At 43.1% G+C, this 15,291-nt stretch overlaps 1 protein-coding gene across 1 annotated transcript; it reads left to right on the top strand.

The window, feature by feature from the left end:
- The first annotated feature begins 483 nt into the window (after positions 1–483).
- LOC117753021 (5'(3')-deoxyribonucleotidase, mitochondrial-like) lies at positions 484–9,099 on the top strand. Its single transcript, XM_034570832.1, has 5 exons — positions 484–1,315; positions 2,020–2,120; positions 5,494–5,554; positions 5,785–5,899; positions 6,778–9,099. Exons 1-5 carry the CDS (start codon positions 1,040–1,042, stop codon positions 6,915–6,917), a joined length of 693 nt encoding a protein of 230 aa, XP_034426723.1. The 5' UTR covers positions 484–1,039; the 3' UTR covers positions 6,918–9,099.
- Positions 9,100–15,291: the final 6,192 nt, after the last annotated feature.

The raw sequence follows: 15,291 nt of genomic DNA on the forward strand, positions 1-15,291 counted from the left end.
GAGGAGGAAACAGGAATGTGGAAAACAACTTCATCAATTTGACGACACGTGCGCTGCAAAAAGTCACAACACATGCAAATACAGAAACGCGCAGCAAATGGGGAATACAACAATGGAAATGTTTCCAGGGGACCTGAAAAAGTGATGAACCTAGCTGTAGTCCAATGCTTTGTGAAGTTCACCACTGTCGTGAGCGTAAAGTAAGGTTCATCACTTTTTTGGGTCCCCTGGAAACCCTTCTGAGTTTTTGCAGCGCATGTAACATCCAATTGATGAAGTTGTTTTCTTAAGTTGCAGTGCGTTGAGCTCTCTCGGCCACCGTATTTGCGTGATCTTTTATAAAGTAGTTCAGCAGAGAAATGTTCTGTGGGTTAGTGATCTTTTTTTGTTTCAATATATCAGAAGGACAAAGTTGATAGAGAGAATATAACTTTATGTGTATATGTTTATTTAGTTTTGGTTTTGTTAGAATGAGTGAATGTATTCAGGTTCCAGATCCACACTCCATACCAGTTGGGGGCGGTAAAGCACCATAACGTTATTGGCTAACCGCCATACGACTTCAGAAAGAAGAAGAAAGAAGCGCAGGGAACTTGGAGGAGTGAGGCATCGCGTTGTTGTGACATATCTCTGCAGTGCGGACTTTAGTACAGTGTGTCCTCTGCTGCGGAGCTTCTCCGGTCCCGGTGCTGCGGTGTCCGCTCCTCTCCTTCCGGCCCCCACACTCCCAGTCACAGGCACCGGGTGGCGGAGAGGCGGCCGCCGGGTCAGATCAACTGTCACTGACAAACTATACGCTCACCGCGGACACGTCTGACCCGTCCGCTGCGGTGGTGCTAGCCCCGGCAGCTAAAGTTAGCTAACCTTCCGTCAGGGCGGTTATGGTGACAATAAAGTTAAGTGAGCCCCTCAACACAACTCCACGGGAACACGAATAACAACACATTCAGAGGAGAGTCAGAAACGACTTGCAGTGTTTTATTTGGGGTTAACTTCTCGACTCCCACGCGGACTTACCGGAGCTAGCTAATAGTGACAGATGATGCTGCTCTCCGCCACAACACGCCTTCTCGGAAGAGGGAAGACTTTGCTCCCTGACCCCGTGAGGAGGATCTGCGTAGAAATGTCGACCTCCTCCCTGGCCGGCAAGCGACTGCGGGTCCTGGTCGACATGGACGGGGTGCTGGCGGACTTCGAGGGCGGGTTCCTGAAGAAGTACCGGGCGAGGTACCCGGGCGAGCCCCACATCACCCTGGAGGACAGGAGGGGGTTCTGGGTGTCAGCGCAGTACGGGCAGCTGAGGAGCGACCTGTGTGTAAGTAGCTCCTGGAGAGGCCTCTTCAAGTGGTGAACTAGTTCAGTGCTGCCAGAAGTAAACAAACAAAACGAGTCATCCCATGTAGTGTGTTCTTAGTGTGCAAGAAGAAGTTTTATAGTAATCAACATGAAATATCGCTTCTCCCTTCATCCAAAACATAATGTGTATAGGCCTGTATGGATCAGTCAGACTTGTTTGGCCTGAACAAGTAAAGCATTGTTTTCCTGTGTTGATCAACTCAAGCACAATTTCATGTTTAGTTTTTTAAAGCTACACTGCACTTAAGTTTTGCTGTAAACTAAATTATATGACTCTTCTTTGATGAAATACATTAAAGCTGGTTTTGATATCACATTTGTTAAATAAATCTATATTCACGGGTGGAACATGGCTCCAAACGTCTTGGACCCTGCAGGGCCAACCACTCAGAGACGTCCCCCATCCTCCCCTGCCCCTCGGCCGTCTCTCTCACATACACAAACACCAACACGTCAGGCAGAAACCCTCAGGAAAAAGAAAACATGTTTGCTGTTTTCACGTCTCTGGAGCCAATCCAAGCTGACATTGGGAAGGGAAGCTTGACCTTGAAAAACATGACTTTTAGACAGTCCTCCTTCGGGTCAGATACACATACATGCACCTCATCAGTTGTAAACCGCTCAATGATAAGCTGTATGCCCGTGTGTGTGCTTTGACTTCAGGAAAAAGCCATCAGCATCTGGGAGTCCAAAGACTTCTTCATAGAGCTGGAGCCGCTGCCGGGAGGATTGGAAGCCGTCAAGGAGATGGCCAGGATGGATAAGTAAGTTAGTTACTACGAAGGAACTCCTGCCCTCATACACCACAGTCAGTAGTAGGCGCACGCCGAGTCTAGCTCTCACGCTGCTTTCGTGCAAATTGAACTTAGTGTGGAGTCCATAGGCGGCCTACTAGAACAGCTTTGAAAAGCCCTCTGATGACTTCAAGGCAGCTATTTGTTCACTTGAGGCAAAGCTAGTTCAAATTCAAAGTATAGTGATGCACCATACTCTGTAAACGCCTGTTAGCACTGGAAACAACATGCACTGGGCGAACTGAGACAAATGCTAGGTTGTGAGCCAAAGTCATCGACCTCGAGTCCCATAGCCGGCGTAACAACATAAGTGTCCTCGTCTTATCGGAGTCCATTGAGGGGCCTCGACCGGCCGCCTTCTTCTCAGAGCTGCTGAAGGGTGTATTCACTCCCTACTGTTGCCACGAGGGGGTTTAACTCTCAACCCGTGTTGCCTTCGAAAGGTCAAGGACCAAGTTTATTTGTTAACCTGCAAGAACTGAATTTGTGTCGGACTAGCTGTCTCACCACCCCGGATTAGTGTTTGTTAGCTGAAGGGGGCCGATGCTTATCAACTGGTGGTGTGTGTAGTTAATCAATAATAGAAGTATGAGGAGCAGTGCCACATACAAGTTAACCAGAGTGATTTAATTACTTAATAGATTTTTCTCGTAATTGTAGTTTTGGGCCGACTGAGCCTTTAGACAACTTTTGGGGGTGTTGGGCTTTAATTTCTATTTGTGCACAAACACAGATATAAAAGTTCTGGGGCTTCAAATAGGAAAAGACAGTGACATCTAGTGGTTTGCATAACTCATAGCAGGCACTGAAACTGAAACTGCATTACCTCACAAATCTCAATACCTTTAGTCTTATGTGCAATTAATGTAGATTTAATTGTGTTATATTAATATAAAAAATGAATTGCATGCCAAAAAAAGTTGAGTGAAACAACCTTGGCGGCTTCATTATGATCCACCTATCTTTCTTTTATTTCTACTTCACTACTGCCCACGCATCTTCAACAGTTTTTAAAAGCAAAACCTGTCTATACAGCATACACACACATATGTGTAAATATACACATATCAGCAATTTTAAATTAAATTATATATATATTAAAAATAATGATAAATGTGATACAGTGATTTTCTAGTCTTGATGACTACTCAAAGCGTTAATCAGTATAATTTTGTGTTCACCCATTCACCCATTCACACACACACACACACACACACACACACACACACACACACTTCAATTAAAAAATACACAAGTAAAAATACATAAAAATAATTTAAACATTAAAATTTAAGCGAGACCGCTCATAAGATTAATAAAACTTGAATTAGGTAAATTTCAAAAGCTCTGTCTCCTTTACCCGAGAATCTGGGACATTTAAAAAGCCCCCTGTCTGAGGATCTCAAAGTGTGAGATCTGCGATATATTGAGGAGTCAGATGATTAATTGCTTTGTAAGTAATTAAAAGGACCTAAAAATCTATTCTGAAACGTACTGGAAGTCAGCGTAAAGACACTGAAGCTGGGGTGTTGTGTTACAGCCTGTTTACTCTGGTTAAAAGCCTGGCAGCTGAGATCTGTGCTGCCTGAAGCTGCTCTACAGATTTAATAGTTGCAGTACAAGTTTAGTGACATGCTGCTCAAAACTTAAATTACAATCAAAACAGAGGCCAGGATTTCTGGCAACAGGCCTAATGTAAGTAGACAAGTCCCCAGTAGATGGCAGTATTTGACTGTTTTTGTTTCTGGGGCCAATAACAAGAATTGGATGAGTTCAACTGAAGGAAAGTCTTTTTACATCCAGTTTCTCACATTCACACGGCACTCCTGTAAGGTCAAATTGACACTGTCAGTGTCAATTTGGGGTTCAGTATCTTGCCCAAGGACACTTCAGCATGCGGAATGGACGAAACTGGGAGCTGAACCACAGACCTAACGACCTGCTCTTCTTCCTGAGCCACAGGATTGTTGCCATTGCCATTGCAAGACAATGGCAATGGCACCATTTGGTTCCAGTCTAACATGTACTGTATTTGTTTTTGATTGCACATGATGATGCACATTTTTACTTAGGCAGCACCAGTATGGAGCCTCATTGCATTAATATTTCATAGACCGAGGGTAACTCTGTGATGGAGAGTTCATGTGCTTCGAAGGAGGATTTGCTTTCATCGTCTTACCACTGTAAATCACCATGGTAACATATGCCGAACCACTAACGGAGCAGGTTAAGTTGGTTCAAAACCTAATAATGCCCAAACTCCTGACCAATCAGATAACTGGGAAATCAGTCCATCAATCCACAGAATCCTAACAGGCACAGAAGATTTGACTGTAAAGTGAGGAATAACAAAGATCTCCAACAAAGATTACCCTGGCTGGCAAAATAAGAGCTGTTAGAATCCTCTTAATGATCAGGAAAGGAGCTTCTATGCTTCCTAACTTATCTCCTTAACCATAGGAAACACAGAATGTTGTCCCACAATTCACAGCAGCAGCAACATTTAAAGCGACGAAACATTGTAGTTGCACCTGGTTAGGAATAAAGATTATTTTGACTTTATGACCGCAGCCATAGAGTTAACTTAAAATTAACGGAGACATTTGATAACTATCTTCGTAACAAAGGTCGTCCATGACGCTTGATGTTAGGCTAAGTGAAGCTAGACAACAGAAACATATCCTGGGTATGATAAACTCAATTTGTAGTTCAGGCCTCAAGTGTGTTGCTGTTTTCGAGCAACCTTCATCATGACAACAGTGATACTGAGAAACATCAGCCTCACTCAGGTTTTAGGATGGATATTAGAAGCTCCACTGCAGAACTTTCAGAACCTCACATCAGTCCAACTCTTCGTAAAGACTGTGATTCCATGTAGAAGCAGCCACACGTGTTGATGAAAGCACCATGTAATGAGCATCGACTTTTTGATTAGAGTTTTAATTCATATGTAATCTCAGTCAACAGAAGGAGGCTGCAATTCCCTTTTCCGGAAGCATTCTGAAAAACACACAACACAATGGAATAACATCTAAAAATAGCCACCAAGTTTATGAAAGTCTATGTTTGCATTTCCTCTCCCGCTGGAAATACATGATCGGCTTCCCTTCGCCACATTGCCTGAATGAACCTGTTTCCACATCAGGGAAATCTGTCCGATGTTGCCTTCTCATGTGTTTTCTCCTTTGTTTTCTCCCTCTCTACCACTGCCTGGTGCCTGTTATGATTATCCATTCCAGTTATGAATATCCTGTATGGCTGTGAGGCATCCGTGGTGAGAATGTAGCATTGATTTCAAAATTAATTCTCCTCCTCTGGTTGTTTTGTCTCTTTCTCTCTGCAGCACAGATGTCTTTATTTGCACCAGCCCTATAAAGCATTACAAACACTGCCCATATGAGAAGGTAGGCCTTCTGCCAATCAACAACATCTATTCTGTGCCCTTTGGAAATAATTACTCTTACTCTTTTTTCGAATGAGATCTAATCTGGTGTGTGTGTGTGTGTGTGTGTGTGTGTGTGTGTGTGTGTGTGTGTGTGTGTGTGTGTGTGTGTGTGTGTGTGTGTGTGTGTGTGTGTGTGTCCGTGTGTGTGTGTCCGTGTGTGTGTGTCCGTGTGTGTGTGTCCGTGTCCAGTATGCTTGGGTAGAGAAGCATTTGGGCCATGACTTTCTGGAGCAGGTCATCTTGACCAGGGACAAGACATTAATCAGCGGTGACATCCTCATAGATGACAAGCCTGATATTCTTGGTAAGGACTGCGTGCATGATAATGTGTGTGCACGTGAAGGGTTTACCTTTTCACAAAAAAACAGCCGTTAATTAATGTTAACTGGAGTCAGTGACACCAATATGCTGATTATTGACCTTATTCTGAAAAAGACATTGTTTTGATTATGATGTTTACATGAGTTGCTTGTAAAATATTCCTTTCATATTCTATTTACATATATGTTACAGAGTATAGTCTGATTAGGACTCATGTCAACATTAACTCCTACTATTTGTTTACACATAGACATGTATACAAATATACATGTCTACATAATGCTACTAAGATTGGAAAACTTCTAATGTCTTAATTCAAGTATTGCTTATTCTGATTAGCACCTTATTCGGGTTAATATCGGAATATTGACGTCCATGTAAACTTGTCTCGTGATTTACATAACAAATGGACATTTTTTATTGTAAAACCATCCCTGAGAAAAATTATTCGCCCTTTTGGTTTGGTCCATGTCCCATCCACTAGCATTTATGAGGCAGGGTTCGTGACGTGCACTGCAGCCAGCCACTAGGGGGCGATTGAGATGCATTTGCGTCACTTTTGGGGACCAGTCATGTCGGGTTGAGTAGTACTTTGCACTTGCCCATTTGGGGTTCAACCCTCTGCTTAATGATCGATCCACTCTACCTCCTGAGCCACAGCTGTCTATAATGATCGCACAATGGTTGTTCCAGGGAGGGTTGGTACAAGATGACAAAACTGGACTTAAGATAGACAGTGATGTAACAAGATCAAAATTACTTCAATCAATTTGCAGTATATGAGACAGCTGCCAGAGTGTTTGAAGAGTCAGTCGGGTTCTGCTGGGTCATCTGAAACATCTGTGGTTGTGTCCCGAGCAGGCGTGGAGTCCAAACCGATGTGGCAGCACATCCTGTTCACCGCCTGCCACAACAAGCATCAGTCCCTCAGCCCCTCCCAGAGACGCCTCCTGTCTTGGTCGGACGACTGGAGGGCCATCCTGGACAGCAAGAGGCAGTGAGGGACGCTTGCACCCAAGAGCCACGGCGGCCTGGCTTCCTAGTTAGTTTCTGGGCGGGGGTCGCCACCACCGCCATGACATCATCACCATACCAGTGGGTGTCGCTGGGAGAGGTCCCTGTCTTGCAGAAACTCTGATAAATAAGGTAAACTCAAGGACAAGCTGCTGGGAGTTGACATTCACTTGAAGCACCACAAGGGGGCACTATGAGACCGAGTGTGAAGTCATGTCGACAACCACATTTCCACTTCTTCTAGTACAACATGTCACAACAAAACAAACGAACATGGGGACACTGTGGATACATGGGAAGTCTGACAGAGCAGATTGAACTTCCTGTCAGCTGCTACCTGTGTTCTATTGTTATGTTTTTTTTTATGGATCTTTCTGTTGACATTTCTGTTCAAAGTCAAACATGTTTTTTTTTTGTTGTTTTAGCCACTCGAGTGTTTTTATCTGTTGGTCACAAAAAGGCTTATCAGCATTTCTCAGCACTGTGTTACATTAGTGAGTCAGTCGACCACGATTGGCTCACAACAACAGGACACTCCACTACACGCTAATATTTACACACAATACATGAACACAGGAACGTGACCTGGCCTTCCATTGTTAGTGTTTTAAAAGCCTATTATTTGACATGTTTGTCATCTGGGTGCTGTATTCTGGTGCTTTTTCCACAAAGATCCACGGTTCTTAATTAAGCTGTTTTCAGATTGTGAACTCCGGAGAATGTCCACATAATGGGGTCCTGACTTTCTCCACAAGAACGCAGCAGGAGATTCATGCAGGAAACAGGACATGACGTATAAATCCCGCTGGTGAGATCACATGTTTTTGGTCCCTTACGCACATGGTATTCACCAATTACAGGTGTGAACGCAGTCAGATCAGATAGCGATCCGATCACGCCAGGCCACATTCGGGGGTGTTCTGGGCCACACGTGTCCACATTCTTTTAACAGTGTGAACACGAATGCCTGAGACACATATGAAGGAACTCCTACTCAGATGACGTCCTCTAACCAGCTGCAGTTTCATGAATCGAACGTTTATTTTCTCTTCTCGTTGATTTGTTTGTACCCACAGTCACGACATCGACACTGATCACCAGAGAGCTGTCCACTTGTGATCGGATCACAAAAACCACATGTTGATACCAGATGTGTAGGGGGCCTTTTGTTTACAGCACATCAACACTGCTTGCAGGTCTTGGTGACAAAAGCTCTCTTGGTCTTTCCAAGTTCAGATCTTTTATGTGTATGACACCTCTTTTTCATCCTGAGGTATTTGTATTCTTTTAGTTTTTGTTTTGCGTCACGTGTTAGAAACGACATCAACACGCCCACTCTCCCGCAGTGGATCTTAAGGAGAATCTCCTGTTTTATTCTCAATCGCATGTTATCCAGAGTTTTTACTAGAGAATGTCCGCAGCAACTCACATTTACGTTCTCACATACGGCCCCCTCTGGAGAGTATCCGGAGTTCAGTGCATGTCTGAAAGCAGCTTTAATAGATTGATAAGAAACAAAGTGCTAGTCCAACCCTCAGAATTGAACAAATACATATGCATGTTGCCAAAACCATCAACCACCACTTGTGTCAAAATATGAAACTGTGTGTTGAATTTAAACGAATATGAAATTTTAAAAGATGTCTATGAAAAACAATGAATATAAGAGTAATTTAGAGTTTTAAAAATTTAAAAAGAGATGATTTATAGATGATATATTTTCAGCTATGTTTTGCTTTTACATGCTCTACTTTCACAAATATTTTAATAGTTTATGGTTAAATGCTTGTTGTTAATACGCACTGAAGTTACAGAGAATAAAAAAGAAAACAGAACCACAGTGTCTTCAAAACACAATAAGATGTGTTTGTGTTTATGTTTTGTGTTGGTATTTTTTTTATGTCTTTTGTGAATTTGAAATGCATATCAACCAAAATGTATCCACATTATTTTTTACCACAAAATGCTTTCAAACTCTTCTGAGGTGCAGAAATTTATTTCTGGCAGACCAGTCGTGATTTTGCTGCAATTGTGTTTTTTAAGAACAAAGCGGTGGATCTTGAACATACTGTATGTAATGGCGGGCATAGTTGGATGTTCTTTGTGCCTCTTCTCTTGTTGTTTGTACCTTGTTTCACCACGTTCAAAGTAAAGAGTACCTGGACCATGGCATGTCATAATTTGTATTCACATTGCTAATAGTCACAAACTGCTTTCGACACAAGTTTGGAAAGCTCTCCACCCTTGTGGTTCAACGTTTCAGGAGTTTGTGAAAAGAGCCAAATGTGACTCGGCCCTCGGTCCATATTCTATCACACCAGGACTTTGCTGGTTCGATGGATCGACCTACTCGCACCCTTGAGTCGTTGCGTTTTCGTTAACGATTCCTGTAGTTCGCTCCAAATACAGTGTTATTTCTAATCAAACTCAGTTAGAGAATGAAAACCTGCTTCCATAACGATCACACCTCTGAGAATTACACAAGAAATACTATCAAGAGCCTACATGGGAATAAATTTAAGTTATGGCGTTTATTAAGCAACTTCCTCTGCCTTGCGGAGAAGAGTAGGAGTAATGTTAAAGAATAACTCGTCATATAATTCACCACATGTATGCAGAGGAGAGAGAGTCAGAGACATTAAACATCTGCCAGATGTGGATTCTTTGAAAATATACTTATTTTCTGTATTTATTTTTCTTCAAGTTCATTTGTGAAAAAACTTGGCTTTGCTGTCACTGAAGCTACTCGACAGCATACAAAAAAAAGCAAGCACTGCACTTGTGTCAGTTGTACGTGATCCAATTTTGTCAATAAATGTCTCAAGTTTGTGTTGCTGGTAATCATTTGGGAAGCAGCGGAGATGATTGATACAATAAAGAGTTCTCAAAGTTAAAATGAACCATGTAAAGGTAAGAAGCCCGGGAAGAAGGCATAGATTAAAAGAAATTGATGGTTTCAAAATACAAAAACATGTACTTTTACGAGATCTCGCTAAGTGTTTCATTCAGTACTTCAGTGTACTTGCATGTTTTTCAATGTACTTCAGGCTCAGTTCGGAAACATGGAAACCACAACAATGGAGCGGTTCATAGATTTTTTGAGTTTGGCCTCAAATATAAAGATAAAATCAGTGCTTGGCAGTAAGTACGGGATTTACGTGCTGCAAGTGAAAGACATCGCAAGTGGACATGTCACAAAGCGTAGTCTGGCCTGGTGATCCTGGTTGAATTCATTCGCAACCAGCTGCAGTACTGCGCGTGAGGAAAGAGGATGTGCGCTTGGCGTGGAAGGAGCTGGATCCCCGAGGAGTGTCATTAAGTCCAGGGGCCAGATGAAGTTCAGTCCTTTTGGACGAAGGAGTTACTTCCCAAAAGTTAAGAGTTCGTTAAGAGTTCTCTCTCTCTCTCTCTCTCTCTCTCTCTCTCTCTCTCTCTCTGTGGTTTCTTACAGTTAATGAGGGACCTTCTATGTAAAGTGCCTTGAGATAATGTTTATTACGATTTGGCGCGACACAAATAAAATTGATTTGAATTGAATTGAGGAAGTTTAAAACAGGTGGGGTTCTACATGTAAACCTCTGCGTAACTGTCTGACTCAACATGTCCACAGCGGATACTAAACAAACAACCGTGTGCAATCATTCTCCACAGTGGTTTGTCAACAGGAACAACATGTTCAGTGGAAGGGGGGAGAATATAAAGACAATCTTGTGTCTGCCTCCCACAGCATTGATTCTCGGGTTCTTTCAGGTCGTCGCTCTGCTTCTTCAGGCTTTTCAAACACGCCTCAAGACCTTCACCTCAGCATGCGCCTTAGGTCTTTTGTGCTGCTCAGTTGAGCTGACAGAACTGGTGTGTTCTATATAAGGGGAGGCAGAATATTAAGGTCATCGCTGCACAGGGCCATGTGGGTCAGCCTGACGTAAATTTCTTTGTCCGGCCGAGTCCTTCAAGGCCTTTTTGCGGGTGACAAATCGATTTGAACACAGATTGCTCAAGCATTCAACCTGCAAACTGAACACCTTTTTCTTCTACTGTATTTGTATTCTCCATGATTTACACGCCAAATCTAATAGACCAAGGAATTACTTCCACCTCCTCTTCTTCCATTTCCTCTGAGTATAGCATTGTGGCAAAATTGTGGAATGTTCAGGACATTCAAATGGAAATAGGGACAGTAACAGACAATAAAAAAGTGTGTGTGTGTGTGTGGGGGGGTGGTCACATGTCATCTTGTGTTTGTGTGCCAGTTAGAAAGTTGTCTCAGATCACACAGTGACACATTTCCACCCTCATTGCAGGATAATGATTTAAAAGTTTAGTGTCTCGCTCTCCGGCTCTGCTGTCGGCCGTATTTCTTCTGTAGGTGTCATTTTACCTGGAGGCAAAACAGCGTGGCGTGCTGACCAGGTGGCGCTTCATATTTCTGCATCAAACAAACAGGAGGAAAAAAGAGGATATAATAAGACTTAATTAAGTCATTGGGTTTGTCGCTCTTCATTCAAAAGTTTTATTTTAACTTTACCTTGGTGGAGGTAATAATACAAAAAATAAATTATTAATAAATTATTGATGAGTAGGAGTAATTAACTGATACAAACAATTGTCTTACTGTCTCCGCCGAGGACGTTATGTTTTCACCCCTTTCCCTTTGTCAGTTGGTTTGTGAAGCCGTTTACAGACATGAACTCTGCAGGATGTCCGGACAATAGGGTCGGGACTTTCTCCAGAGTTTGCATTTCACACAGGAACAACGCAGCAGGAGATTCTCCGCTCAGATGCCTTCACAACAGGAAAATCGTTCAGGTGAGGAATGGTGCAGCGGGCACCGGCAGGACTTGACGTATAAATTCTGCTGCAGAGATCATGCGAATGTCTGCATCTCACTCTATGGAGATTGTCAGGAGATTATCCGGACATTGCAGGTCTGAAAGCAGCTCTACATTCTTGACAGATTCCCACGAAACCTGGTGAACGGATGTGGTATGGTTCAGGAAAGAACACATTCAATTTTGGTACGGATCTGGTTTAGGGGGCAGATCCAGGATTTTTTTTTTCTTTCTTTAACAGTGTGAGAAAGGCCATTTTCTGAGCATTTCTGTGATTTCTCGGAAAATAATAATTGGACCTTGATGAAAAAGAACAGGGATCTCGAGGGGACTGATATTTATGAGCAAGTGTAATTTGATGCAGATCCAAATAAAAATCCAAATAGATAGCATACGGATGTGGGCCAACTAAAGTTGCCCATTTGTAAAAAAAACAACTAATTTGGGACTTTTTTGGCAAACATGCGGTGCTCTCAGCAAAGTGTAATCTGGATGTGAACCTAAAGTGTGGTTAATGGTGAGTATGGCCCAAATAGCACAAAACTAATCCGGGCCACCTTTGGCACCATTGATTGACATGTGGTATTACTATGGCTCACTTGTGGCCCAGATCTGGTGAACAGGAGCAGACCGCCCAGGTGCCATCAGTCCACACGGCATGTGGGCCATATCTGGGCCAACACAATTTTCCTATGTGGGGAATTAAGAAAAATTAATAAGGGACCGTGACAGAGGTATGCACAAGTCTAGTCTTAGTTCTAGTCAGCATTTAATCCATTGTTGGTATGAAAGTTTGTATAAGTGCAGATTTGGACAGGAGTGAGGGGGTTTTAAACTCAGTCCTCGAAACATAAACTCAATCTACTGTTTATTCAAGAAAAGAGCGCAATACAAACATGCCATGCTTCTTATCAGGAGGAGCCCTCATCAGAAGTCTGTGCAGAGGACCTGTGTTGTCTGCTCTGCATTGTGCTGAGGTTACTGGGCAAGTGCGTCAGAGTCCTGAGGAAATCCCACCAGAGCAGTTAAAATGGGACTTGGAATGAATTTCTCTTGTGGGAGGGTTAGGGTTATAGGAGTTTACTGGTACCGAACACAATAAGGACACAAACATTGTGCGGTACAGTTTGTGTTTGTGCTGTGGAGATGTAATGTACTAGATGTCCCCTAAGATGGGGTCGGGGATGTTAATAATCAGGCTGGGACAGACCATGGAATCTTCCACAGAACATATGTGGATGTGTTGGATGTGATGACGGGGAAAAAAACAGGGAGTGCAGTGGAGCAGTCTGTTGTCCTCTCTGTGTGTTTGGGTCGCTCTCCTGTCTGCGCAAAATCTGCTGCAGATCAACATCAGGATCATCTGCATGTGGAAACAAGACCCTGCATCTACTGCCCGCAAGTGCTGTCGCTCCCTTGTGATTACAACCAGCTAATGAGGGGCCATTCTCACAGCAAATATCTTATATTATTATTGATATTATAAATATATTATCAATAATCTTCAATAATCATCAATAATCCAATATCAGGGAAGGTCTTGAACACAGAACCCACAGATCAGCTAATAGATTTCTACATTTTCTATGTAGCTAGTGGGATTTTCCAGGGATTTTCCATAGATCCTTAAGAGAAACTGCATGTGCTGCCCAATGTGTTCTCTCTGTGTGTGTGTGTGCACACGTGCAAATGAGCCCCCTCGTGTTGGTAAGTGCGAAATATCGCAGATGTTACTAATATGTAATATATGAGTCAGCAGAGAGATACCATGTTTTTGCTATAGCGCTAGATCGAGTGAGTCAATGTCGTGCAGCATGCTATCTGTTGGTGTGGCTTATTGTCATCTTCCTTTCTGTGTGCGTGTGTGTGCGTGTGTGTGTGTGTGTGTGTGTGTGTGTGTGTGTGTGTGTGTGTGTGTGTGTGTGTGTGTGTGTGCGCAACAGTCTATTCATTGCCTCTGTGTGGCTGCAGGAACAGGACATTGTGTTTCGTTGAGCTGGTGTTGTTGGTGGAAGTCAAACACTGGAAGTCATTAGTGAAAAGTGGCACCCGCATTCAGCTGCAGTACAGTGACACCGAACATTTGTTTGTTCTGGTTTTGATTCACATGGTCCAAATTGGTCTTTTCTTTTTTTTCTCTGCACACGCTTGAGGCTACACCAGTGTTGTGCCAGTTCACACTTAAAAAGAATAGTTAACATTGAAAAATGTCACTGTTAACTATTCTTAACATTGAAGTCATTTTTCATTATGTTTAAATTCAGCCTCATAAACTCTGGAGCAAATCAAACAAACACAAAGTTACTTCATGTACAGATGAGGTCCTGATAACTTGTGATGAGTGTTTATTAGTTAAAGTGAGAGCAGGTCAGAGTGGAGGAGGAAACCGAAACTACAGCTCGGTACAAACCCACTGCTGCTTCTGCTCTGATCGTGAAGCAGCGGCACTGGCCACTGGACCGTAGTGGAAACTGTATTTTCACGGTTTGTTCCCACTGATCTTCAGCAAAGTAACTTACAGGCTGCTTCACATGAAACAGCTCCTCTTATCTCACTGTTTGACAGTGAGTGAGTGCGGGCGGGGCCCCTGGGCGTGTGTGTGTGTGTGTGTGTGTGTGTGTGTGTGTGCGCGTGTGTCTGTGCTCGGATTGTGTTTGAGTTTAGAATCCGTCAAGTAGTCTTTAGTTATAAAATTTCAGGACAGCATTGTAATCTGGACGGGCAGAAGTGGAGATGTTTTGAAACAATGACGTAGACGCTCGCGAACGCTTGCCGATTGGGTCTTTTTGGTCACGACATTGCCTTCACTGATTTGTCTGGCTCTTATCAAACGACCCCCTTTCAGAAGAAAACAACTGACATTAGCCTCAGCTACCAGTGGAGAACACAAACATGGATTGTGGAGGAGGCCCAGTGAGCACCTCCAGGTGAACCAGGGAGGGGGGATTGGCACCGCCGAGACTAGTTGGCCAATCAACTCTCCCTGGATTCAAAAGGCAGAAGCTGAGCTGAAGTCACCGTTGACTTCAATTGTATTGGAATCGGCTGCTACGCTGTTTAGCCCTGAGACTCCAGAAGTGTTTTGTGGACTCAAACACTTCACCCACCCCTCCATCAGCAAAGTGGTGAGTAGATAATGGGTGACTTTCCATTTTTCGGTGAACTATCCCTTTAAAGAGACAGGAGCTAAAATCAAATGTTTCAGACAGAGGCTGAAAAGAGGAGCTGCAGCAATGGACAGTATGAGGAAAGGGACTTTTTTTTTCTCAACATTAGAGTGTGTAAACCTTTTCTAGTACAAATCCAAATAAGAATTATAACCCTGGATACGAGCATAATATGTCTCCTTTTATTTCCAGCAGACTAGACACATGTTAATAAGAGGTATGACCAGGGCCTGTTACGCTGCATTTGGGTGAATGAGTCCCATCCTTATTCGCCATATTTGATTAACACTCGAGGAATCCTGAGTAATGTTAGAAACCACAAAGAAGATTTATATGAGGCGGGTTGAAGAGAAGTGTGTCAGGCA

The sequence above is a fragment of the Hippoglossus hippoglossus genome, chromosome 19 (assembly GCF_009819705.1).
Source record: "Hippoglossus hippoglossus isolate fHipHip1 chromosome 19, fHipHip1.pri, whole genome shotgun sequence".
NCBI lineage: Eukaryota > Metazoa > Chordata > Actinopteri > Pleuronectiformes > Pleuronectidae > Hippoglossus > Hippoglossus hippoglossus.